At 42.9% G+C, this 24,860-nt stretch overlaps 1 protein-coding gene across 1 annotated transcript in view; it reads left to right on the forward strand.

The window, feature by feature from the left end:
• The window catches only part of ptch1 (patched 1), a 49,210-nt gene extending 26,229 nt beyond the window's left edge, over positions 1-22,981 (forward strand). Inside the window, exons 13-24 of the mRNA XM_063898091.1 lie at positions 1,841-1,959; positions 2,387-3,071; positions 3,854-4,163; positions 5,416-5,558; positions 10,593-10,776; positions 12,562-12,842; positions 15,024-15,161; positions 15,280-15,422; positions 18,985-19,084; positions 19,203-19,559; positions 19,653-20,196; positions 20,291-22,981. Coding sequence (XP_063754161.1) covers positions 1,841-1,959; positions 2,387-3,071; positions 3,854-4,163; positions 5,416-5,558; positions 10,593-10,776; positions 12,562-12,842; positions 15,024-15,161; positions 15,280-15,422; positions 18,985-19,084; positions 19,203-19,559; positions 19,653-20,195 — 3,003 coding nt within the window. The 3' untranslated portion in view covers position 20,196; positions 20,291-22,981. The remainder of the gene's footprint in view (positions 1-1,840; positions 1,960-2,386; positions 3,072-3,853; positions 4,164-5,415; positions 5,559-10,592; positions 10,777-12,561; positions 12,843-15,023; positions 15,162-15,279; positions 15,423-18,984; positions 19,085-19,202; positions 19,560-19,652; positions 20,197-20,290) is intronic.
• Positions 22,982-24,860: the final 1,879 nt, after the last annotated feature.

A 24,860-nucleotide genomic window follows, 5' to 3' on the forward strand; every position in this document is an offset into this window, starting at 1 on the left:
TGACGTCACATTCGAGGTCGGAAAGTCGGAAAAGATGGACGCGCCTTGTTTACAGATTTAGCAATTACCTCGGGTTAGCCATTGTTAGCAATACCGGTTGATAACAGCGCTCTGTGTCATATTTTGTGAAAACAAATATCGTAGCAACATATCTTCAGATAGAAGATGATCGGTACTTTATGTACAGGTGACAAATGAAATTGGCATATTATGAAAATGTGTGTTTGAATCTTATATTTACAGTCTATGGTTTAAATGTAAACTATTTGGCGAGCTACTTTGAAGGGGGCGGCAAGCGACTGGTAGCTGGCAAGCGACTGGTAGCTCGCGAGCGACGTGTTGGAGACAGCTGCCTTACAGGATAAACATTCAAATCTGGCAAAAATATTTTGTCAGCTACCACAAGCTGAAAATCAATCTTCAACAAACATTCACAATTAAATCATTCAATAGACAATTTCTAAATGTTTTGAGGAGTGTGTGGATAGATGACTTTAGTACAGCGGGTCGGTCAAACGTGATCCATTTACCCCATGACTCTAATCCATGCAGCCTTGTCATGCACACAAATACACACAGTTGGAAACAGGCACACATATACATAACACACACACACACACACACACACACACACACACACACACACACACACACACACACACACACACACACACACACACACACACACACACACACACACACATCACACCTGCAATCAGTGGTCTCTCAGCCTTGTAAAAATGTGTGTTAGTATGTATATGTGTCTCTTTATCAGCATTAAGCACTTCCCGTGATTCAATTTCTCCAAAGATTCATGTCTCCCTCATTCCTCTGTTATTTTTTCTAATTTGCTCATTTTCATCAGTATGAACAGAAACTCAGGATTTTTTTCATAGATAACACTAAAATGCACATTCATGCACCGAGGACAGATGTTATGATAAGCCTCCCAAATACTGGGGTCAGATAGTGGTCACTGTGTGTGTGTGTGTGTGTGTGTGTGTGTGGAGTTGTACAGTATCTGTCTGGACGTTATTGGTCCAAAGGAGATTTCATTGTTCTACTTTACTTACAGAGGCTTTGTGACTGTTTCTCTTACATTATTTCCCTCTCTTGTTGACTGAATCTTGACCTAAGGAATGAGGGAGGGCAAGGATGTGTGTTTGTTTTTGGTTGGCATAAGGTGTGGTTAAAGTAGGAGGCTGCACAGTTTAACATCGCAGTAGATGCATGTGCATTTTTTGTGTGTCAAGGGTGTGCGTTGTCTGTACAGACGCACCGCCTGCTCATCACCTCAGGCCCCGCGGGCCTCTGGCTCCTTGGGTGGTCTGGCTGTGTGTGTGTGTGCATGTTTGTGTGTGCATGTGTGTGTGTGCATGTGTGTGTGTGTGTGTAGTGGTCTGGCAACAACACAATATCCAGATTGTACTCTGGCTAGGGCCCCAACCCAACCCCCACCCTATGCTCTAATGCACCACCTTCAAATAATTAACCACAACACTACACTGACTTCTATTACACACATACACACACACACACACACACACACACACACACACACACACACACACACACACAGGAATTGTTTATATTGAGGCAATGTTTTGCCTTGATTTATATTGTGTTATTTTAAGGCATATTTAGGCTTCCCAATGTTTGTGTTGGAAGCCTGCACTTGTGCATGAATGGAAAATGCAAAGGGGATGGAGATTTCAATTATATTTGAGTCTTATACTGTATCTATTCATCACTCCACGCACACAAAAGATCATCAACAGTCCATTCAAAATATTGATAAAATCTTCTTTTTCCATAACATATAATTGTGTGTTTCCTGCAGGCTGCGGTGGTGGTGGTGTTTAACTTTGCCATGGTGCTGCTTATCTTCCCCGCCATCCTCAGCATGGACCTCTACCGACGAGAAGACAGACGTTTCGATATTTTCTGCTGCTTCTACAGGTGTGTGTGCATACTTTTTTTCACTCATGTCTATTGCTCTTGTTTTCATTATTCTTCCTTAAAAGGTCTACTCTGATCCGACCAAGAATAACTTTAACACACTCTGAGATATCTTCAAGTTACTTCTTAAGTAGTCTTGATTGTGTTTTTATCACAGTCTTTTTTTTACTCAACCAGTCTGCCTGCCTGCCAGTCTGAGCATGCTTGTTGGCAGGGCGATCATACAGATGTGCACACGCACTATTAAATTCCCTTGTTGTGTCTCAGGTCTATATTTTATGCTGTTGGCAGAGAGAAAAAGAAGAGAAGATTCATAATAACATGAGACTGATCAAGAAAATCTAGAATCGCATAACCTTGGACCTTTGTAATGTTTTTTATTGTCTTTCAAAACAATTGAATGTTTTCACTGTCTTTATCTCTTCAGTCCATGCGCCAATCGTGTGATTCAGATCGAGCCTCATGCGCACCTGGATGGGGTGGACGAAAGCCACTACAGCCCTCCCCCATCCTATTGTACCCCACCGCCCTCGTATCATACGCCTCCACCAAACTACAGCAGCCCCCCTCCGTCCTACAGCAGCCATGGTTTTGCCCAGCAGACTCAAATCACCATGCAGTCCACGGTGCAGCTCAGGACAGAGTACGACCCTCGGACTCAGGCCTTCTACACCACGGCTGAACCCAGATCACAAATCTCTGTGCAGCCCATGAACCCAGCTCCCACTAGGAGCAACCCAAACAATGACTATTACAGCAGCAACCCCAGCGGTAGCAGGAGCAGCAGCAGCAGCAACCACGGCAATCTCAACAACAACAACAGCGGGAGCCGAAACAATGGGGGATCTCGAGGTTCTGCCTCCTTCTCCCATCATCATACTGCACCTACTTCTGCTGCCACGACTCCGACTGCTAGCTCAGTTCCTCAGGGCGATGCACCCTCAACAACCGGCCAGGGCCCAGAGAACAACAACTCCACACGGGACCTGATATCCCAGCACGGAGAACGCTCTTTGGGCCTGCGCTGCCTCGACCCTCCCTGCTCCCGCTGGACCCTGTCCTCTTTTGCTGAGAGACACTATGCTCCGTTCCTTTTACAGCCAACCACCAAGGTGAGTTGAGTGTCTGTGTTTCTGTTGAAAAGAGCAGTAAAGAAAGATTTGGGGAAAAGCTTCTTAGAGAGGCAAGACTATGTTTGTGCTGACTCACTTTAGTGTTAATTTTAAAGGGAGTTAGTCACCAAAGGGAATAGTAAGAGGAAACCTGGAGTGGAGGTTGTGGTCATGTCCTATCTGAGTCACATATAAGCTCTCACACACACACACACACACACACACACACACACACACACACACACACACACACACACACACACACACACACACACACACACACACACACACACACACACACACACACACACACACACAAAGACTGACCTCAGTTTAGTGGGTGGCCTGTCATCTCAAAGCCTGCCAGAACTGAAATCATATGGTGCTTGTTCTTGAAATTATTTGAAAAATCTTGGTCCTCTCATCGCAAAGTGTCCATATTGCTAAATGAATTTGCTCATTTGATATCATCTGACTGCTTGTGTTTCTTGCCATATCAGAAAATATACCCAGTGTCTTATTAATTTAAACCAAGTGCCTTGATTTGTGCTCTTTTTATATGTGCATTTTCTTCCTTTGCTGGTTTTCTTATCATTGCCTCCTTTGAATTTTGCGGAACATTCTGCTAACAAGCCCCTAAGATTTTTGCACTTTGTCCTCATCACTCATTCAGAATATGACCTATGATTTGAGAAGTAATTAATTCAAGCTTAAGCTGTCCTGTCTTTGCTCCGTCCAGTGATTTGATTGATGAAGCTCCATCCTTTGCCTCCTGTTTCCAGGTGGTAGTGATTGTGCTGTTCCTCATCCTGCTTGGAGTCAGTCTGTATGGGACCACCCAGGTGAGGGATGGCCTGGAGTTGACGGACATTGTGCCAAGAGAGACCAGCGAGTATGACTTCATCGGTGCCCAGTTCAAGTTCTTCTCCTTCTACAACATGTATGTGGTGACACAGCGGGCTGAATATGCCCAGAAACAGCCACTGCTGCACCAGCTCCACCAGAGGTTCCACACTGTTCGCTATGTGCTGAAGGAGGACAACGGAGAGCTGCCTCGCATGTGGCTTCACTATTTCAGGGAATGGCTTCAAGGTAAAATTAAGCTTGATATCTTATTACCACTTACCAAAAGTGGATTCGGTCCCACTCAGAATTTTTTTATCTTTGGGTCAGAACTAGCAATATGATTCAGAGTTTGTGTTAGATCACTTACGTTTCACTCACTGTTATTAATTCTTTATTTTATATCACTATTCAAGAGAGTTCAGGCATGGTAATTTACATTCTCATGAAAAAGTTTTGAGATCATAATTTTTCTTCAGTTTTGACATGAATCTGCATGAAACAAGATGTTGGGCAGGGTTTCAGAAGTAGGTGGGATTGCAGAATGGACACTGAAAGTAGTCTGAATAAAATCATATGTGGGCAGGGTTTCAGAAGTAGGTGGGATTGCAGAATGGACACTGAAAGTAGTCTGAATAAAATCATATGTGTCATCCATAAGTGGGGTTGATGGAAAAGAAAGTTGCTGTTCCAACTGAGATTAGTACTGCTTCTGCTATTTTCTGTCATTTGTTTGTTACATTCATCTGTAATATTTGGCATACAACTTGAATTATTTTGTTATGTTGACAAGATTCAGTTTTTGCTGGTTCGCTTGTTACATTGATAGATCCGAAGATTAGTTAAGTGCCAATGAACAAGAATATTATCTTACACATGTCTACCCAAATCCTGAAATTGGTTCATTATTAGAAAGGAAGCGCTGACTTGCCAGTAACGATGAAACACATTGTGTTAATCTGTGTGTGAGGCGGCTGGGAACCACACAGAGAGTGTGTGGGTGAGAGAGACAGAACTGTGTCTAATATTGCTCTCTGCAATGGTGGGACAAATTGGAGCCAGACAGGCCAAGGAACGAGACCCAAAACAACATCTCCCACAGACGGACCACAGCATGGGCTTTTGGGGAGAACCGAGAGGAGGGGAGTTATACACATATGGATTAGAGAAGTAGTATAGAAAAGTAGACACATGTTACTGATATAATTCCTAATGATGACTTTGAATCAAAAGCAGCCAATTTTAGGCTTTTGAAGTCTTGTTTGGTGGTTAAGAATGGAGCCGAGTTATCATATTAAATCAATCAGGCCTATTATAGGGTCAAGGTTAGGTTGCAGTGTTGTGTTATATTGTCTTGTACTGTTTTGGGTTGTTATGTGTTTGGTTTTCTTTTGAACTCAGCTTTATGAGTGTTTTGCAGAGCAGGAATGAAGATAACAGGGCATTTAACCTTTCCAAACATCCACATCTAACCAATCTGTCTTGTTGTGGTTTCCTGCAGGTCTCCAGCAGGCGTTTGACAAGGACTGGGAGGCCGGGCGCATCACCCAAAACAGCTACAGGAATGGCTCTGATGATGGTGTCCTGGCGTACAAGCTGTTGGTGCAGACAGGACGTAGGGAGAAGCCCATTAACTTCAACCTGGTATGTTCAGCATTTAACCCCATGCCAATTATTCCCATGATAAAAAGTGATTCAAAGTTAAGATATGAGTGAGGAAGTTTACACAGACTGTATTACATGTATCTAGGAATAGACTTAAGAGACACCAGTGTCAGTGGTTGTTTTTCCTTTTGTATGTTCATGCATATTTTATGTGTGATTGGGGCTCGAAGAGCCACATCCAGCTTTAAAAACTGTCTCTCTCTTTCTGACTGTTCTCTTTCTGTTTCTCTCTGTGTCTGTCTCCATCTTTTCTCCGTGATGACTTTACCGAGCCCAGGAATTTAAAGCTCTCACTGGGGCTGCAGCCTGCCTCTGAAAAACCTATTAAATATTCATTTAAACCATTTGTCCCTCTTGCTAGAAGTGTGTGTGTGTGTGTGTGTGTGTGTGTGTGTGTGTGTGTGTGTGTGTGTGTGTGTGTGTGTGTGTGTGTGTGTGTGTGTGTGTGTGTGTGTGTGTGTGTGTGTGTGTGTGTGTGTGTGTGCGCACAGGATCTTGACAGTGTGATGTCTATGGGGTCAGATCAGTCTCATAATTCACGAATGCACACAGAAGGATTCACACTTGTATTTATGATCCACAAAAGCATTCACACTTGTATTTTCAATGCACATACAAATGTGTTCCGTTTCACATACATGTAAATAAAATCCAAATACAGAAAAACAGTTTGACATGTGTATTTTTGATCCACACATATTTGTTTTCTGTTTAAAACCGCTGAACCTGCAAACACAAACCGCCTTCTGTGCATGGATCGCTGTGCATTCGTCTGTGGGTTTTTTGAGACTCCCCTGACGCTCACCCAATTCGCAATTGTAATTTCCTCCATCTATAACCAATCAGATGTCTCCTCCATTCTAAGCCAATCACATGAGCAAGCCCCCATTAGGGGTATGATTTCTTGCGTTCGTGACATACCGCTTCATATACGCGTTTTGCGCTGTCCGGAGCTGACAGGTCAACTTTAACATGGTGTCTAGCACAAGTGTAAGTGATAAGTGTGTCTGCGTGAATGATTCAATTCAAATTCAAATTATTGTTTGCCCCCTCAGCTTGATCCTCATACATCCATCAAAAAGTACAAAATATGTCTCAATTATTAAATAACTATAAATTATTACTTCCCCCAATTCTAAGGGGCCTTAATATTTGCTGAAACTGTCGTTAACAAATAACGACAAAGGACAAATAAACATATATTTACTTGTTCTTTTACTTGTGTCATTCTGTTTCTATTAATCTACTCGGTAAACTTGCACACGCCACTCGCTCTCTTTTCTTGATCGCCAACACACGTACCTGAGAGCGCTTCACTGTCCCACTTAACTGCATGAATTCTGTTTTCTGCCGCTTTGACACATTTACATTGACGTTGGTTTTTCAATACTGTATTTAGCACTGTGCTGTTCTAGGTTTCTGTGAATTTTTTTTCGTGATTTGGTTAATAAATGTTCTAATTGTTCAGCCTTTTTGCATGGGTACATTAAATTACTTTATTTTCTGAAGAAAAAAAATAATAATAATATCCCCCCAGTCATTTTATCCACACACATGCAAAACTTTTTTCTGTATTTGGATTTTATTTACATGTATGTGAAATGGAACACATTTGTGTGTGCATTGAAAATTGGTGTGAATGCTTTTATGGATCATTAAATACTAGTGTGAATCCTTCTGTGTGCATTCGTGAATTATGAGACTGATCTGACCCCATAGATGTCTACCCTTTGCGTTGTTTGTGATTCCAGACACAGTTCAGAGTATGAGTGGTTGGATAGCTAAATCAAATCAATGCAAAACAGACAAACTAATTCATGCCCCAATAGGTCCAAACCAACTGAAGATGACTTCAAAATTATATTAAACATTTTGCAACATTTACATATTGTTTGACAAATTTTGAAGTGAGGTAGTTGGTTAAATAAGTTGAAATGTTTATGTTCGCTTAAGAGAAATGCTTATTTGCTGCATTTGAACATCAGGCCCCTCTGAAATACAGCAATAAGAAAGTTTAAAGCGGTTGCCTTCACAACACTTTGGCTGTCCAGTGTTTTAATGCAGCAAACTACTTTTTAGGTAGAAAAGCATCCAGATTCCATCACTACTGTACCGACTGCTGTAAATACAATCATACAACAGAGTAGTTATCTTAATCATTTGACCAACTTAATCATCTGACAAACTCCAGTCCAGCTGTTGAAGTGAGCTCTGTCTCCAGTGGGGTGTTTGATATATCCAACAATGACACAAGTCAAACTAGTGAGCAGCTAACATCTCAGAAAGAGTTCCAGTTAAAACTTGCTTGCTTCCAACAGGGCATTACTCACTGTTTATAGTTTAGTGCCATGTAATAAAAAAAACACTAATAATGAATGGTTACATTCTTTGGCATGAACCAGTGCAAACAGAAAATAAGAAACTGGAGAACTTGGCCAGGTTCTAAAAACTCAAAACAAAAAACATGTCCTTTTCATCACTGAGATTATTTCCCTTGAAGATAATTAACTTTGACTTGTAGCACCCCTTTATCTAGTGTTCAATGATATAAATGATTTGCGTTCAAGTCTTGCATGTCTACTGAAAACGTTCCCCCCTCTACTCTTATCTATTTGTGTTTGGCTTTTTCTCCTACCCATTAAGCTCTCATGCAGCAGCAAAATGTTTTTAAACATCCCTTCCACTATCTGGCAGGGAGTAGTGGCAGGTTTGGTGTGCGGCCCTGTGACATCACTTCCTGTGCCTGTGAGGGAAGTGTACTTGCCGTGAGGCGTGGGGCCGCCAGCAGAGCTGCCTGAGCTTCCTGTGACAGCTTGAAGACATACAGTTGTTGCGTATCCTGCTGTTAAATTCAATCCAGATCCTTTGGAATCTGGCACTCTTTCTTGCCCTTCTCTCTCTCCAACTCTCCTTCACCAATTCCTGCTCGCACTACCACGCTTTTTCTCTCTCTCTCTCTCTCTCTCTCTCTCTCTCTCTCTCTCTGTCCCTTCCTCCCTCCCTCCCTTTTTCACCCTCTGTGCTCCACTGCTGTGTCCTCTTTCAATGAGGGGAGCTGAAACACGTGGTTTCTTTGAGGCAGCTCTGTGTGTGAGTTTGTATGCTTTCAGTGTGTGTACTACTCTTGTCTGTTGTGTGTGCACTTACAGCAGTAGCTGTTTTCTGTGTCTTAAAATGAGGACCAGATCTTTTCCAACCCTGGCAAATTGCAAAGCTAGATGTTTTATTTTGATATGCCACTCCATGGATCGTGCAGAGGTGTTCTGGCTTTGATGTGCTGCTGCTAACATTTCCCTCTGTGCTGGGCGACCATTCATTCCTTATGACTTGCTTGGAGTCATATGGTAGCTGTTTTTTTGTGTGTATGGGTGCGTCTGTGTGCTCTCATGCTTGTGTGCATGTGTGTGTGTGTGCATGTGGATTGGATATGTTAAGATAAAGTTCTGGATACAGAATGGTTTGGGTATGTGAAGAAGCAGGAGGTGGAACGTTTGTTGAAAGTTCCCAGGAAGGCCATGCTAATGCTATCATGAGCTCCTTTTTCTCAGGACCTGGTTTGTCTGTGGTGCCGGGCATTCTTGGTACCCGTAGGGGTCAGGAGAAGCAAGTGTGAGCAACATTTGTACAGATGTTGTGTTATTTTTATAGCTCTACTCCATTTGCCGGGTGGCATTTCCTTCAGTGTTAACAACCAGGTTAACTGCACACAGACGCGTTCAGGGACTCCAGCCAATTTCTTTATTGTTATGCTAGCCTAACTCAAGCAATTTTCCATTACAAAAAAAACACTAGTCCTTTCTTCATCCACCTAACCTCTTGAGTCCAGTTTTACCCCAACTGTCCTTGCCTCAGTGAAGGAAAGATTTATGGTTCCTAGAAGGGAGAGTGGCAAAGCGGTGTGTAGTAATGGTTTTAATGCTCAGGACGTAGCAAAGCTTGGCTAAACTCCTCTGGTTCCACATTGGAGGGTGAAAAGTAATGGCCCCTGAGCAAGACCGCCATTCTTGTCTTCCTACTGACCATAGCCATCACATCAAATGACACTGACTAAAAACGCTTTGGAACAATTTGCTACCAGAAAGAAAACACTCAGCGTGGGGTTGGTCTGCTTTCATTGTGGGTGGATGTCAGGAATTTAGCTAAAGGCTGAAAGATGTTGACTACCCAGCTTTGGTTTCTGAGATTAACTAGCAATGGAGTTAATATATTGTTGACAAATTACCCTGTTAGTAATGTTATAATCATTTGATGTTATGGTGAGTTTAAACAATATCTACAGCCCTCGGTGCGAGCTCTGTGACGATATTGTTACAATTCACCCTTTTGGGCAACATGCATAAATGTCTGTACGAATTTTATTGCGACTCCCTCATTCATCTTCGACAGCTTCATGACAGAATAGTTCTGCAAAGCTTCCTTTAGAAATGTATCCAGAGTGGTCAGGACATTTGCCCTGAGGTTGGCCAGTCAATATCTTGTGTAACGGGAGAAGCTGATTCAACATTTTCCATGTTTTAATGTGGCATGATAATTCTGGGAAGCAGTGATGAGAAGTACGGGAATTTTCAGCAAGGGGACCAGTGTTTGACTTGTTGATTTTTCTTTGGTTGGAAAGAGAGAGAAACTAATATTTGACTCTTATTTTGAAAGCTGCTCCGTTCTCTTGCACTCATGCATGTGTATAAGTAAGCATTTCTGTGGTCAGCTCACCTGTAGAATGTTTGGTTAAACATGTCCTATTTCCACAATACCCTTTCGCTTCCAATGTACACTTTGCCGCAGCAATATGATTTTCTATGCAAGCTCCAGCTAATATATTTGACCCTAAATGTACCTTTTACATTTGCTATTTATGAAATTTTCTAATTTGGCCTAGTCTTATGAAATGTGAAGGATCTAATTTAAATAAAATGTGTGCATGTCTTAGTATTTTAGAGAATACAGCAGAATATAACCTTATTTTCAATACTAGGGTACTATTATTAATTTGTCTCCTTTTTTTTGGTGTTATAGCTGACTCGTCAGAGACTTGTGGATGCAGATGGGATCATCAACCCCAGGGCATTCTACATCTACCTTACTGCTTGGGTCAACAATGATCCTGTGGCATACGCCGCCTCGCAGGCCAACATTCGGCCACACCCTCCAGATTGGCTCCACGACCGTACCAACTCCATCCCCGAGACAGGCCTCAGCAGTAAGTCGGCATGTTCGCAAATTATGCAGGAAATAAAAAAGGAAGCCGTATACAGTAATGTAATGAAGTTAGGATTTGACCCAAGAAAGGAAATGTCAATGATAATGCTTACTCACAAGTTCAACAAACTGCATTTATTGATATTTTACGCCACCTATTTTTGGGGTTCATTTGTCTTGGCTTTTTTGGAGTTCCATAAGGCTTCTGCTACATGTGAGCAGTGTTTACCTCTTGTGGTTGGTCTATTGTTTACCTTCTTAGTCCTTGTCTGCATCTTTGCTTTAGGTAAAGTAGTTGACTTTACTGTACTGTACTGTGTGTGTGTGTGTGTGTGTGTGTGTGTGTGTGTGTGTGTGTGTGTGTGTGTGTGTGTGTGTGTGTGTGTGTGTGTGTGTGTGTGTGTGTGTGTGTGTGTGTGTGTGTGCGTGTGCTCAGGTTGCAACGCTGAGGATCAAGAAACAAGAACCTAGATTTACACAAAGACACACACACACACACACGCACAAAACATCATTAAAGCTCAGTGACACTTAACATTACACACACCCTGTTCTCATTTCCCTACCACACATACAGACTGTAACTCAAATAAAAAAGTACAGTTATGTTGTTGTTTGATTCTAGCCTGTGATTTTGTTCAAGTCAGGAAGTTCTCCACGGGGAGGAAAATTATTGGATAACAAGGAGAGACTTGGTTTGTGTGGGAAGCACAATTGGATAACAAGCAGGAAGACCTTTACGGGGGGTGCATATGATTGAATAAGCAGCGTGAAGGGTCGGCTGTGTGGGAGCCCACAAAAGCAGATCTGTGTTGGCCAAAAGCCAACTGGTGTCCTAATGGAAATTTATAGTTGAAATTATATTGGGCCAAACCATGTTAACAAGTGCTCCTGTCCGACCGTGCAGGCACTGTGGAATTTACCAAAACCCACCAACACTACACAGTTCACAAACATGTATTTTTACATTAAAAAAGGGTTGGGAGATAGTTACAGTTGGAGTCGTAGATTTAATATTTTGATCTGTCAGATGCAGCAATGTGTTGTTAATTACACTGCAAGCTAAAATCTGAATGAACACACTGTTTTGACAGCACCAAATATGACTCCATAGCAGAGTGACAGACAGGTATGCGTGTTTATGCATCTGTATTATGCTTTATGTGGCAGCACTAACTTTAGGGTGTGGTAATGGCTGTGATTCTGACATTGTAATTACCGTGAATCAACGTTAGCTCTGACACTCTGCTGTGTCTGGAACTGATAGGCCCTCATTAGCCAGGCTGGGCCACAGACTGCCTGGATTTGAGTCAATGGAGCTCTGTTTTACACTGCTCCGCCCACCCCTGCCACACACACACACACACACACACACACACACACACACACACACACACACACACACACACACACACACACACACACACACACACACACACACACACACACACACTGTTCCACAGATGTAGCTGCTCTTGGAATAAGGTTGGATTGGGGGGGAAAGCCTTGATATTGGGAGTTTGGCTGAAGCGTCTACATTAATTTCTTAAGATACCGAAAATGATCAGAACTTAATGCTAGTTAATCAGTCATTATTGCCATTGTTGGTTTATCTGATAATTTCATAAAGTGACTCGGTAATCTGTGTCTTAGAGTTTAAATGTTTGTCATCTTGCATGTCTGTGTTGCATTGGCTTCGAAGTCCATAACCGTTAAATAAAGATCAAGCCCTGCTACTTTTTCTCTTGCAAAAAAATGACCTTCCTCACATTGTCTTCCCACCCAGTCCCAGCTGCTGAGCCCATCGAATATGCACAGTTCCCCTTCTACCTCAACGGGCTTCGGGAGACACCGCAGTTTGTGGAGGCTATTGAGAGCGTGCGGGCTATCTGCAGCAACTACAGTCGACAAGGCCTACCATCCTACCCAAATGGCTACCCTTTCCTGTTCTGGGAACAGTATGTTAGTCTGCGCCACTGGCTCCTGCTGTGCATCAGTGTTGTGCTCGCCTGCACCTTTCTCGTCTGTGCCCTCTTCCTTCTCAACCCGTGGACCGCCGGCATCATAGTGAGTATTGAAATCAATAATTGATGTCCAGATAAAAATATATCCATAAACTACAGCAGATGTTTCTACTTTTGAGAGGTGTATTACTTTGCTGATTTGGATTTTATTACAAACAGGTCACCTCTTAACATAGAGAGGCAGAAACCACACACTTTCAGTTATTAAAAAATCCCTTTTCCTGTTCTCCACCCTTTATTTCCTGGTTTTTATGTGTGGTCCAGAAAGGCATCTCAGAGAGGACCCAAACAGTAGAAGGGGCTGCTGTGTGTTATTTTAGCCCCAGTTACCAGTGTTTATCTTGTGCTGTTTTGTTAGGGCTCGTCTGTTTAGTCTAGTCCAACACTGCCCGACACCAATGCTGAAATAAATGGGGAGAGGACGCAAAGTTGCTCAGACAACTTGCTCCCACTCCAAACCTATAAAAATGTAGATTTAATTTCCATCCTCCACACAGAGTTTCCAAGGATACATAGAAACACAGATTTGCGCACACAGACACACACTGTGCACACACGCAGACATGTATATACTTGTGCACATGTGTAAACAGGCAGGTACATAATTCAAACAGAAACACATACACAGAGAGCTCTGGTTTTTCTCTCTGGTGGGTTGTAGTTTACGTCAGGCAGTGGCCAGGCCACCCGAGCCCTTAAACAGGGGAGGTGGGGACCTCTTGTCGATCCTTCAGACTTTACTAGCAAGATCAAAAGAGAAGTTATGGAGAGGCGTCAAGTTTAACCACTTGCTGTATCCAGGACCAGACCACCGCCAGCCCTACAACGTCAAACCTTACTCCCTTTCAACCCTCTTAGCTATTTGCCCTGAAATCTTGGAAGGGCCCGTTTTAAACCTTGTGGTTTGTGTTTAGATTCATACAGATGTTTCTAATCCACCTGATATTCATTGATGTTCACGCTTGGCAAAAGAATAGTTCTCAGCCAAATCTGGAGTGATCATTTGTGATCTGGTTTTGCTTCCTGCCCATGTTCTGTAATGACATTTTATTCATGGAAAAATAAGGAATAAAAAAAAAGGCACAGATACGTTAACATTTTTGAGTTGACACACAACCACCCCCTCCTGGACACACATGCACGTGCTCTGTGGTGACTCACTGTATAGGCACACATACACATCTACACAGTTCCCTCCCCTGCCCTCCTTAGCCTTCTTCAAAGGATGTGGGCCCCATGTAACCTGACGCCTGTCAGCTGATAATGGCATTAACTCCCAGCTCCTGTCCCGTTTTGCATTGAAGCCGACACACTCAAGCCGACACACACACCTTTTGACCATGTGTATGGTTACTACTTAACAACTATAAATGATAGAGATCCTCACAAACACACATCCTCCCGGTGTTTTATTGAACCCTGGCATGAAACATTCAAATGTTGAATGTTCATGTACATGAAAATAAAATACCTGCAAAGGTTGGTTTATACAAATAAAATGCTTCTTTCCTTAAGAAATAGTACAACTTGAAACTATGACATGACAAATCAATCCATTCTTTGATATTGTGTTTCTAGCATGTGCCCCCATTCAACCTGAATTTTCCCTTTTAAACTCGATTAAACTTATAAAATTGCTTTATACACTGCCTAGCCAGAAAAAAGGTCACAAACAGTGGGGGGCAGTGTTATGATCTGGGGTTGCTGCAGTTGGTCTGGTCTAGGTTCAGCCAAGTTATGTGCCCAAAGAATGAGGTCAGCTGACCTGAATATACTGAATGAACAGGGTATTCCATCAATGGGTTTTTTCTTCCCTGATGGTGCGGGCATGTTCCAAGATGACAATGCCAGGATCCATCGGGCTCAAATTGTGAAACAGTGGTTCAGGGAGCATGAGACATTATTTTCACACATGGATTGGCCACCACAGAGTCCAGACCTGAACCCGATTGAGAAACTTTGGGATGTGCTGGAGAAGACTTTGCGCAGTGGTCCGAATCTCCTGTCATCAAGACAAGATCTTGGCGAAAAATGAATGCAAGACAGAAATAAATGTTGTGACATTGCAGAAGCTTGTGGAAACGATGCCACAGCGAATGCGTGCCATAATCAAAGCTAAAGGCAGTCCAACGAATATTAGAGTGCTTGACCTTTTTTTTGGCCAGGCAGTGTATATTCATTGACCAACTTCCTTTCTAACAGAAGCTCCTCCTTTCCCCTTTAGGTGTTGGTGCTTTCTCTTATGACTGTGGAGCTGTTTGGCTTCATGGGGCTGATGGGAATCAAGCTGAGTGCTGTCCCTGTTGTCATTCTCATCGCCTCTGTGGGCATTGGAGTGGAGTTCACCGTCCATGTGGCTCTGGTAGGCATAAACATAATAAAATGATTTCAATATTAATCAAATGCAAGTCTTTTTAGAAGGTTTTTCAAAACTGTGAATATCACAATAACTCATTTCTGCTTCTGTTTATGTGTTGTAGGCTTTCCTGACAGCCATAGGAGATCGTCACAAGCGGGCAGTGCTGGCTCTGGAGCACATGTTTGCTCCGGTGCTCGATGGAGCCTTTTCTACCTTATTAGGTGTCCTGTTGCTTGCGGGCTCTGAGTTCGACTTTATTGTTAGGTCAGTACAAAAATCAACCTTATGAAAAATGTCTACATTCCTTAAGCCAAATTCTAAAACAGGTACAAAGGTTATCGCACAGTGTCTATGTTGCTTCAGTAGACCGTTGAGACCATGTCTCAACCTGTGTGTCACACAGGAATCTACCTGAGCCACCAATCATGCATGAAGACTCTTTGCTTTCTTCTTCCCCCGCTCCCTCCCTCATTCTCTTTCTCGTCTTCCACCCGCATCTCCCTTTCATATTCCCTTTCTGTAAACCTCCTGCCTTTGCCAGCTACCGGTGACATACCTGCTTTTTTTCTCAATTTCTGGGGGCTTGCTCTCCATGAAACTTCATAAACAAGGCCTTTGTCTTTCTCCACCGACCTCCCCCTTGTGGTTTTTCTTTTATCCTCCTCCTCTCCCCCTCAGTGTGTCTCATGCCTGAGATTTTAGGGGAAACCAGGGGATGGATGGAGAGTTGAAGGTCAGGAGAAGTAGGCGGAGATTTAGAGGCAAACAAAGTAAAAGAGAGTGATGGTCGGAGAGAGCGACAGAGAGAGAGAGGGAGAGAGCAGGAAAGTTCTCTGGCCTTTGTAATCTCCAGCTAGTTTAACTGCCCTCACTAGACATTTATAAGCATGGGAAGGAGTTACAGGTTGGGGGGCAAGAGGGCTGTTGTGGAAAGACAGGAAAAGTGGAAATTAAAACCGACACACTCTTGGGGCTCTGGTTCATTTGCTCCTCCATTTGTGGGTGCAAGCTGTTGCACCAGTGAGCTCGCTGAATAACCTAAAGTAACTGAGGTAGCTGTATACTTTGGTTGACCTGCTCCTTTAAGAAAAGGGAGCACTGAAGTCCATGTGATCTGCAAGCATGCACTTATCCATGCAAACCCATACAATTACACATAGTCCATAGTCATGAACACACACACACACACACACACACACACACACACTCACACACACACACACACACACACACACACACACACACACACACACACACACACACACAGACCAACCTGCTTCCTGACCTTGTAATCATGGGGGTCAATGATGGCGTGCCTGCCAGTGAGAGCACACACTGATACACACTCTGAGAGACACACACAAACATACACACACAAACACAGGAGGCCTATAGACCTTCTCTCCTAACCTCCAGTGGTGTGCTCTGTTTTCTGGCTCATCCCGGGCCTCCATTTAAAGGTTCTGCTGTTGTCTGAGCAAACAAAGGAGAGTCCCAAGACGATGCAATAACAACAGGCCCAGCTCGTATTTTTTCTTCTTGCGTTGAAATAAATGTTTCCCTGGCTTTCCCCATCAGCCCTGTGAATGTTTTCACTCTAAACAGCCCGGCAGGGCACTCAGCCTGGTATGTGGGCTGCACGCATGCATGTGTAGATGTGTGTGTGTGTATATATGTGGATCTGAAGGTGACGTGGCGTTTACCTCTTCTGGTTCTGGTTTCTGTCAATGAAGGATGGTGGAATTCAAATTACATGATGCAGGAAACAACCTCAGTAGTCAAATCCAACTTTCCTTTATAAGTATTGACTTTCATTAAAATAATGATATATCAATTATGTTCAAGAAGCAATTGATTGCATTGAAAACAACTTGGAACACACCTGATTCAAAAGGTTTTTTCAAAGTATCCTGACATTAATACATCGTGTTAGAGTTGTTCCGTGTCCAATGTGCTGTTGGGTTGACACTGCGTCTCACAGCATGCAGTCCTGTCCTCAGGAACACCCAGACCAACACTAAATAGAAATGACGGCTTTGATGTATGCAAGCTCCACATGGGAAGTATTTTACCAGGTGAAAGGAAGGCTAGATCTGGCTCATCTCAGACTTTTTATCCTGACTGTTACATCTTGGGAGTCAACTGAACTGAGACAATTATATAGGGATGCCTGTAGCATAAAACTGATTATGCAATGTAAAAAGCAGTGTATGAACTTTAATATAAAACACCACATATTAGATCTTATAAATTACATAAAATGATGCATTATTGTCTTATTTTTGGGCAAAATTAATTTATTTTGTTTTGGAATATAACTGACAAAGGTTAGTGTAGTGTGCAGCAGCATAAGTATGTGTCCATAGCGGCAATCTGAAATGATCTTGAAGACATTTTGCATATTAAGTAAGTTTCCATCGTTATTCAATAGTCAGTCTTGCTGGCTGTGTAAATATTGTGAAGGTGAAGCCACCCATGCACGGTAGACAAGAACCAGCTCTCCTCACTTGCTGAGGTTCTGTTCAATGCCTATCTTTCTGCACACACACACACACACACACACACACACACACACAAAATAGAGAACACATATTGAAGTAAACCTACACGCATTCATTATGAATGTGCGTTTAGTTTAAGGCCCAGCTGCACAGCATTCAAGTGCATCTACACCTCAGTTAGCCCACTTAACCCTCCCCTCCACACACACACACACACACACACACACACACACACACACACACACACACACACACAAACACACACAAAAAAGCATAGTTAAGGGTCAGGCGAGGGAGGTCATGGTTCATCAGTGTGTCCCTGATAACCTGAGCGCTTTCAGTGGAGAATCGAGTGAGGTGGAAAGCCTTCTCTAATGAAGGGAGCTGGATTGGTGTGGGAGAGAGAGGGGGATTTAGAGTGGAGATTGGGGGGTCTTACCTGATACATTGGAGATTTAATTAGACAGAGGGGATTGTGGAGTGGCCGGGAATTTCACAGGGGCTTAGCTGGAAAGGAGGGAGCGAGAATCGAGGCAGAGAAGAGAGAGAAAGAAATAAAAGAGATGGAGAGAGACAAGGGAGGGGTGGCTCTCTGAGGGTCCTCTTCTCTCCTTCCTAGACTAAATTGTTTAAATTCTATACCCTTCACTCCATTTGTTTGTTTCTCCCTCTCTTTTTTTAGAGCCGAAGAGCAGAGAGGCCCCTGTCCTCTTGCCTCTTGTGCCCCCCACCCCCCTAGGTTCCCCTCACCCGCCTCTCCTCGCCTTCCCCCTTTTTACCCTCCCTTACCCCTTAACCCCTCCCCTCACATTCCTCACTGCTTTGTTTTCTCCATGTTTGCTTATATACTGCACACCCAAGAGAGAGTACCCTTGCCCCCAATACCCCCCCCCCCTTCTTTTTTTTCTTTCCTCCCATGCCTTTGAATTAACCAGCTCTGGCTAATTATGCTTCCCCTTTCTTTTTTCTCTGTGGCTTCTTTAAGACTAACCATCTTTGGCAGGACTTAAAAACACACAAGATACATTTCTGTTTTGCTCCTCAAAACCACAGTTCATGCCTGCCTGTCTGTCGGACGTGTGTACTGGTTGATCTTGCACATGTCTTCCCATGTCTAAACCTTTGTGGTTTGCACAGGTATTTTCATTGTTTCTGCGGCTTCTTTTCTGGTCTGTCTGTGTTGGCCTAGGAATATCTGGGCTTAGTTTTTTGTTCCAGTCACACAACTTTGAAGTGGTCTTGATGTTTTATCCTTACTTGTTGCGTTTTGTGAAATGATCGCTGATGTTAAACTATCTTTGTGTGTGCTTTTATGTTTGTTCCAGGTATTTCTTTGCAGTGTTGGCCATTCTCACAGTTCTTGGAGTACTGAATGGACTGGTACTTCTTCCAGTATTACTGTCATACTTTGGGCCCTATCCAGAGGTACGATTCTCTAAAACGCTAATGCAAGAAAATGTCATCTGAGTTGACTATGAAAAAGTGAATTTATTTTCATTCAAAAGTGTGGAATACTCACTACTTCTCTATTCTCACCTCTCAGGTGACCCCAGTTGATGGTGGTAGTCGGTTACCCACCCCGTCACCTGAGTCACCTCCACACGTGGTCCACTTCTCAGTCCGTCCTCACAACACCACCACAGCCACGCCCACCTGTGGTGCAGCTTCAGACTCGTCGGACTCAGAATACAGCTCTAACACCACAGTGTCTGGTATAAGCCAGGAGCTGCAGAACTACAACCTGCCCTCACACAGGGGACAAACTCGAGCAGAGGAGCAGCAGTACCACCTCCAGACCACCAGGAGCAGAGCAGCCAGGTCAGAGGAGCACAGGAGAGCAGGATCAGGGAACAGGCGCACAGCCAGGCAGCCTGACCCTCCAACCTATAATGTGCCTTTGGTAAGAAGTGTCTTCCTTTGTGTGGCATTTGTGCTTCTCTAATTGTTGTTATCAGCATTTTAGAGATAAACATGTTATTGTCTTGCTTTACAGTCCTCTCAGGGTTGTGATTCTGGGCCCCAGGCCGCGGCTCCTCAGCGCAACAGCAGCAGGGACTCCAAGAGCCAGCTGCACTGGCAGGCCCCGCCCCCTGCCCGCCCACGCATGGATGCTTTTGAAACTGCTACTGAGGCTGGGGGCCATCATGGCTCACATGGCTATAGAGAACACTCCGCAGGCCACAGGGCCCGCTCTTCCCACAACCAACAGCATAATCACCACCTCCCGCACCACCACCCAAACCCCATCACTTATTGTCCACCCATAACCACGGTAACAGCATCAGCCTCGGTCACTGTTGCTGTTCACCCAGCCCCCTTGTCCAACCAGGGCCCTCCCGGTTCCTCTTACCCAGGATACACGACAACAGACAGTTACTGCCCATCACGAGAGGAGGGGACGGAGCCTGCCTTCCAGGATCCACATGTGCCACTGGACACTCACACAGGGGCCAGGGGAGCCTACATGGAGTCCATGGAACTTCAAGATTTGGAATTTGAGGCAACTGAGAGCAACAGTGGCAGACGGGCAAGTTGAGGTGAGCTTCAAACTACTTCCGTAAATAGCCCTTTTTCTAAAAGAGTCTGTTCATCATAAAGCACTGACAAAACAATTCTTCCTTTTTATTTCAGTTATGGAGAACGCAAGTACAACGGCCAAAGATGGACTCCTCCTTATTACTTTACAGCTGACTCAGCCTGGCGCAGTAAAGCCCAGCACAGCCCAGTCCGGCTTGTCCCGGCCCTAAGCTGCAAGAAACTCGCCGGTGTTGCCGTCATGGTGCTCATTCTTACTGTAACCCAGTGGACTATTTTCTTAGATATTTCTATCTATATTTAAGTTGTATACATATGTAAATATGAACAAAAAGTAGCTATAATGTTAGGAGCTGTACAACTCCTCGTGTTAACAGACTGGGGCTGCCATTTTATATGGTTTGTGAGTGTGTTTGTGTAAATGTGTGCGTGTGTATGAGAGATAGTTATAGATATGTTATTACTGCTCACTCATCTGTGGTTCTGTGCCATTAGGAAGCTTCATCTTGACATAAATACCTGTCAGCATTCACTGTTGCTGCTCAAAATATTTTTTTAAATAATATACATTTATAACTCTATGCAAATGTCTCTTTAAACAAAATAAGTGGTGTGTGTGTGTGTGTGTGTGTGTGTGTGTGTGTGTGTGTGTGTGTGTGTGTGTGTGTGTGTGTGTGTGTGTGTGTGTGTGTGTGTGTGTGTGTGTGTGTGTGTGTGTGTGTGTGTGTGTGTGTGTGTGTGTGTGTGTGAGAAACTGCCCCATTATCTCCTGGCTTATAAATCAGACCCATCCTCAGAACAGGCTAACATTTACACTCATTGTTGATATGAGGGAAATTGTTAGAATTATCAAACAGGGCTGTGTGTGTGTGTGTGTGTGTGTGTGTGTGTGGTTATTGTATAAAGGTACGCATGTTAAACTATTAATTTTTTATCACAAACCTGTGGTAGTTATGAAACAATTACTGTTTAACTTGACACGCTATGCGTGCTATTTAAGACGAGCAGATATGAAGAAATTTAAAAAGCTGTTTTTTGGTTTTGTTCTGTTCTTTTAGTCATTGCCTCTGCATTGGAACCTGTTTCTGCTCTCAGCTTTGTATCACTGTCTGTGAGGTTGCTCTCTGGTCGTGTCTTACTGTATGAGGTTTTATATTGTTTAACCCTAGCAGGCTCAAAACTGTTTCTGTCTTGTATACTGACATACAAGCAGTAAACCACCTCAAAGACTCACACTTCCATTACAGGGACATTCACATTACTGATTCTGGAACAGGGTCAACACAGGGCTCTAACTCTGTGTCAAGTGGATAAGCTAAAGCTCTGACTGTATACTGTACAACCTGATTTAACATGGCACTTGACTGCACTCAAACTTCATTCACAGCAATATTTTGCTTCAAGTATCTTTCTTTTTTTCTTTCCAACCAATAAGCTAGCCCACACAGCCTGCTACGGGATAAGCCCTATTTGGCCTGACAATGTGGTCTATGTGTGTCTCAATGTAAACATGTCTAAAAACATTTATGTGTATATGTGTGTTGTTACATCCTGTTAGTCTGTCTCTCTCTCAGCTCTCCTTTACTGACAGTAGAAACAACTGGCCCTAATTTGGCATCAGCTGTCCCCACTGACCTCAGCTAATAAAATTCCACAACATAATGTCATGACACTAATTGGACATCCCCCCACAACTGCCAAATGGCACAGCCCAGTGCCTCACGGGTCAAAGTTGATACTGCCAGCCCCTCTCCCTACCAGCAATGGCCAGTTTAAATCTGCAGGTCCATGTCCATTCCAGACCCAGGCCCCTTTGACCTGGTCACTCACCCCATCCACACCTCAGCTTGCCTCCACTTTTTTACGCTCTTACATCCTGTTGAACACGTGTAGCTCTTCCCAGAAGTCTTTGCAGTTCTCTGTCCACAATGTTACGTCAGCTGCTTGCATGAAATAGGTTGTTCTGTTTGTTTTTTGTTTTGTTTTCTCCCAATGTCACATTGGCAGTAGCGGAGAGAATCATAGCTGGCAACTATTTTTATTCAATTTTTTATGTTTTTTTGTTCTCAACATTCAAATGCTATATTTATATTTTTGTAATATAAAATATGTTGTTTAATTCTTTCATTATTGTCGTGAAGCCAGTGGATAACAAATGCAGGGATTTTTTTTTTGTTTATTGATAAAACACTATTACAGTTTAATGTTTTTACATTAATGGAGTTTGATCTGTATAAAGTGCTTACTAATGTTAAATAGGAAAAAAGAGTATATAACATTTTACACTACAAGTCTCATCATAGCTCTTAGAGGATTTTAAAAGGAAAAAAAAAATCAGTGGTTCTTCCAGACTGCCATTTTGGTCTTGGTTGGTGTGGATGTATGCTGTTTTCAGTTACAAAGATAAATGTATGCCATATAATTTATTTATATGAAAATTTATTTTTGTAGTGTACATAGTAGTTGTCAAGGTATTTGACAGAAGTATATTTTTAAAGAGTTTATATTTAATGATATACCATAACAGAAAAAAACCTTAAGGTGCACACTTTCACTGCTAACTGTCTTGTGAGACGACATTGACACCTCCCCTTCAGTATTATGTTCCGATCCTAGGAGAGAGACAGCTGTTTCTATGGGTTTGTCAAAGGCTAGCCATGAAAGTAGAAAATTGTACTAGCTCTCTAAATATTAATGTTCAAACACTGATAGAATTCTAACAAATAAAGATATTATAACTTATTTGTCTCTTTGTTCATAACTTTAATAAATGGAAACTTAAAAATATTGCTTTGGTCTGACTGTGAGTTGATTGATTTAAAAAGGTGCTGTGCTTAAAGGAATAGTTCGACATTGTGGTCAAAAAAACCTATTCACTCTCTTCTCTGCCTGTAGCGTATTCATATTTAACATTCTGTCTTCTAATGTTACTAAGTACAAATAAGGTTGGTTACCATAAATTACAGACAATTCATTTAATGGCTGATTAAAATAAGTGTATTTTATGTTGCTTTAGTGACAGACAATACAAGCACCCATGCAAGTCAAAATATTTCTGCTATTCCCTATTAAGCTTAGCTACAGGTAAACATGATCTCCCCTCCCTTCCTCCCTCCCTCTTTCGTGTCCTGCAGTGTAAAACTCTGACATCTGGACTGGTGCCCTGCAGCCCTCCCCAACAGCCCACCCAGCTCCGCCCCTGCACCCCCCACCTCCACTCCCTGTTCTGTATGATTTTGATTGACAGCTTTATAGACTGCAAGGAAATTGGTTGTAGTTACAATACAGCTGGCCTGTTCGGAGTAATGAAAAAGGGCATGTGGCCTTGAGCTTGCTGCACTGATGGTGAGAGAGGGAGAGCACCTTGTCAACTGCATGGGTGGCAGCCATTTATTTTCATACTTGAGGGTTGTAAGAGAAAGTGTTACACCCACCAGTCTGTTAAAACATGCAACTCAAGTATTTAGATCAAAATACAACCAAACATTATACATATTATAACATTCTTAACAATGTAGGCAGATTATGTTTTGCAAATATTCACCTGTGGTATTTCTGTTGTTTCTAACTACAAATACAGGATCACGTTTCCCAAGCCACAACTTCAACCTGAACCTCCGGAGGCTGTCAAACTCACTGACCCTGGTTCAGCGGTTGGAGGCAGGCAGTAGGCATGTGATTATCTTTTTAGGGCAATAGAGGCACACTATTCTGCTGAGTGCTGTCCAACCAGTGCAACAACAACAAAAAACCGGCCGACATCTTACAAATGATAGGGAGTGTTTGGAAAGCTGTGTGGCAAGATTTTGTCTGTAATGTTTTGAACTTTTCCGAACTAAGCTTGACATTTTTGTTTTTCGCCTGATGAGCAGATGCGGCGAAAATAGAGACTGATGCAGGTGTTGCTCATGTACCCAGTGTGGATCAGAAAGTGGCAGTCATAAAGCAAATTCAGGTTTTTGTTGTAGTTTTATTTAATAACCTATGGTTGCATAGAGACTCTTTAAAAAGCTTTTAAAACACTTTTATGCCCACTCAAATTAAAATGTAACCTCTCTGGATTAGCGTTAATTAAGAGCAGTAGCTATGTGAAAAATGAAAAAACACTCAGAGATGCCCTCAGAGGTGGAACTGCACATTTAGTGGAGAGTGCTTTATTGAAGCTAACAAGCTCCAGGTTGTTAATGAATGAGTGTTTCCTGTACCTGTCCTTTAAGGCAACAGAAAGGGGTTGGAGAGAGAGAGAGAGTTAGATGGAGGGAGGGTGAAAGAGGAAGTGAGAGGAAGCAATTAAGAAGTTCCTTCTCTTCCAAACTTATGGACTGTTGTGCCGTGGCTCTCTGCCCAGAAAAGCAGACAATGTAGCGGACATATACTGTACAAAAAAGCTTTTTCCTTATTCTCCATTCATTGTTTCTTATTTTCCTTGCCTTTCTTATCTCAAACCTACATTCCAAAAGGAAAAAATATAAATTGGTATTATTGACTCCCCTATTCCAGTCCTCTTTTTCATCCATCTGGCCCTCCCACTCCCTATTTCCATCCCTCACTTGATCCCTGAAAGGCATGTCCATCATCACCTGCCAGCAGACCTAAACCCTCTGAGTGTATACTCTCCTTTACATGAATGATTGCTCTGTTGACATGACTGAACAGGACACACGCA

The sequence above is a fragment of the Eleginops maclovinus genome, chromosome 12 (assembly GCF_036324505.1).
Source record: "Eleginops maclovinus isolate JMC-PN-2008 ecotype Puerto Natales chromosome 12, JC_Emac_rtc_rv5, whole genome shotgun sequence".
Taxonomy (NCBI): domain Eukaryota; kingdom Metazoa; phylum Chordata; class Actinopteri; order Perciformes; family Eleginopidae; genus Eleginops; species Eleginops maclovinus.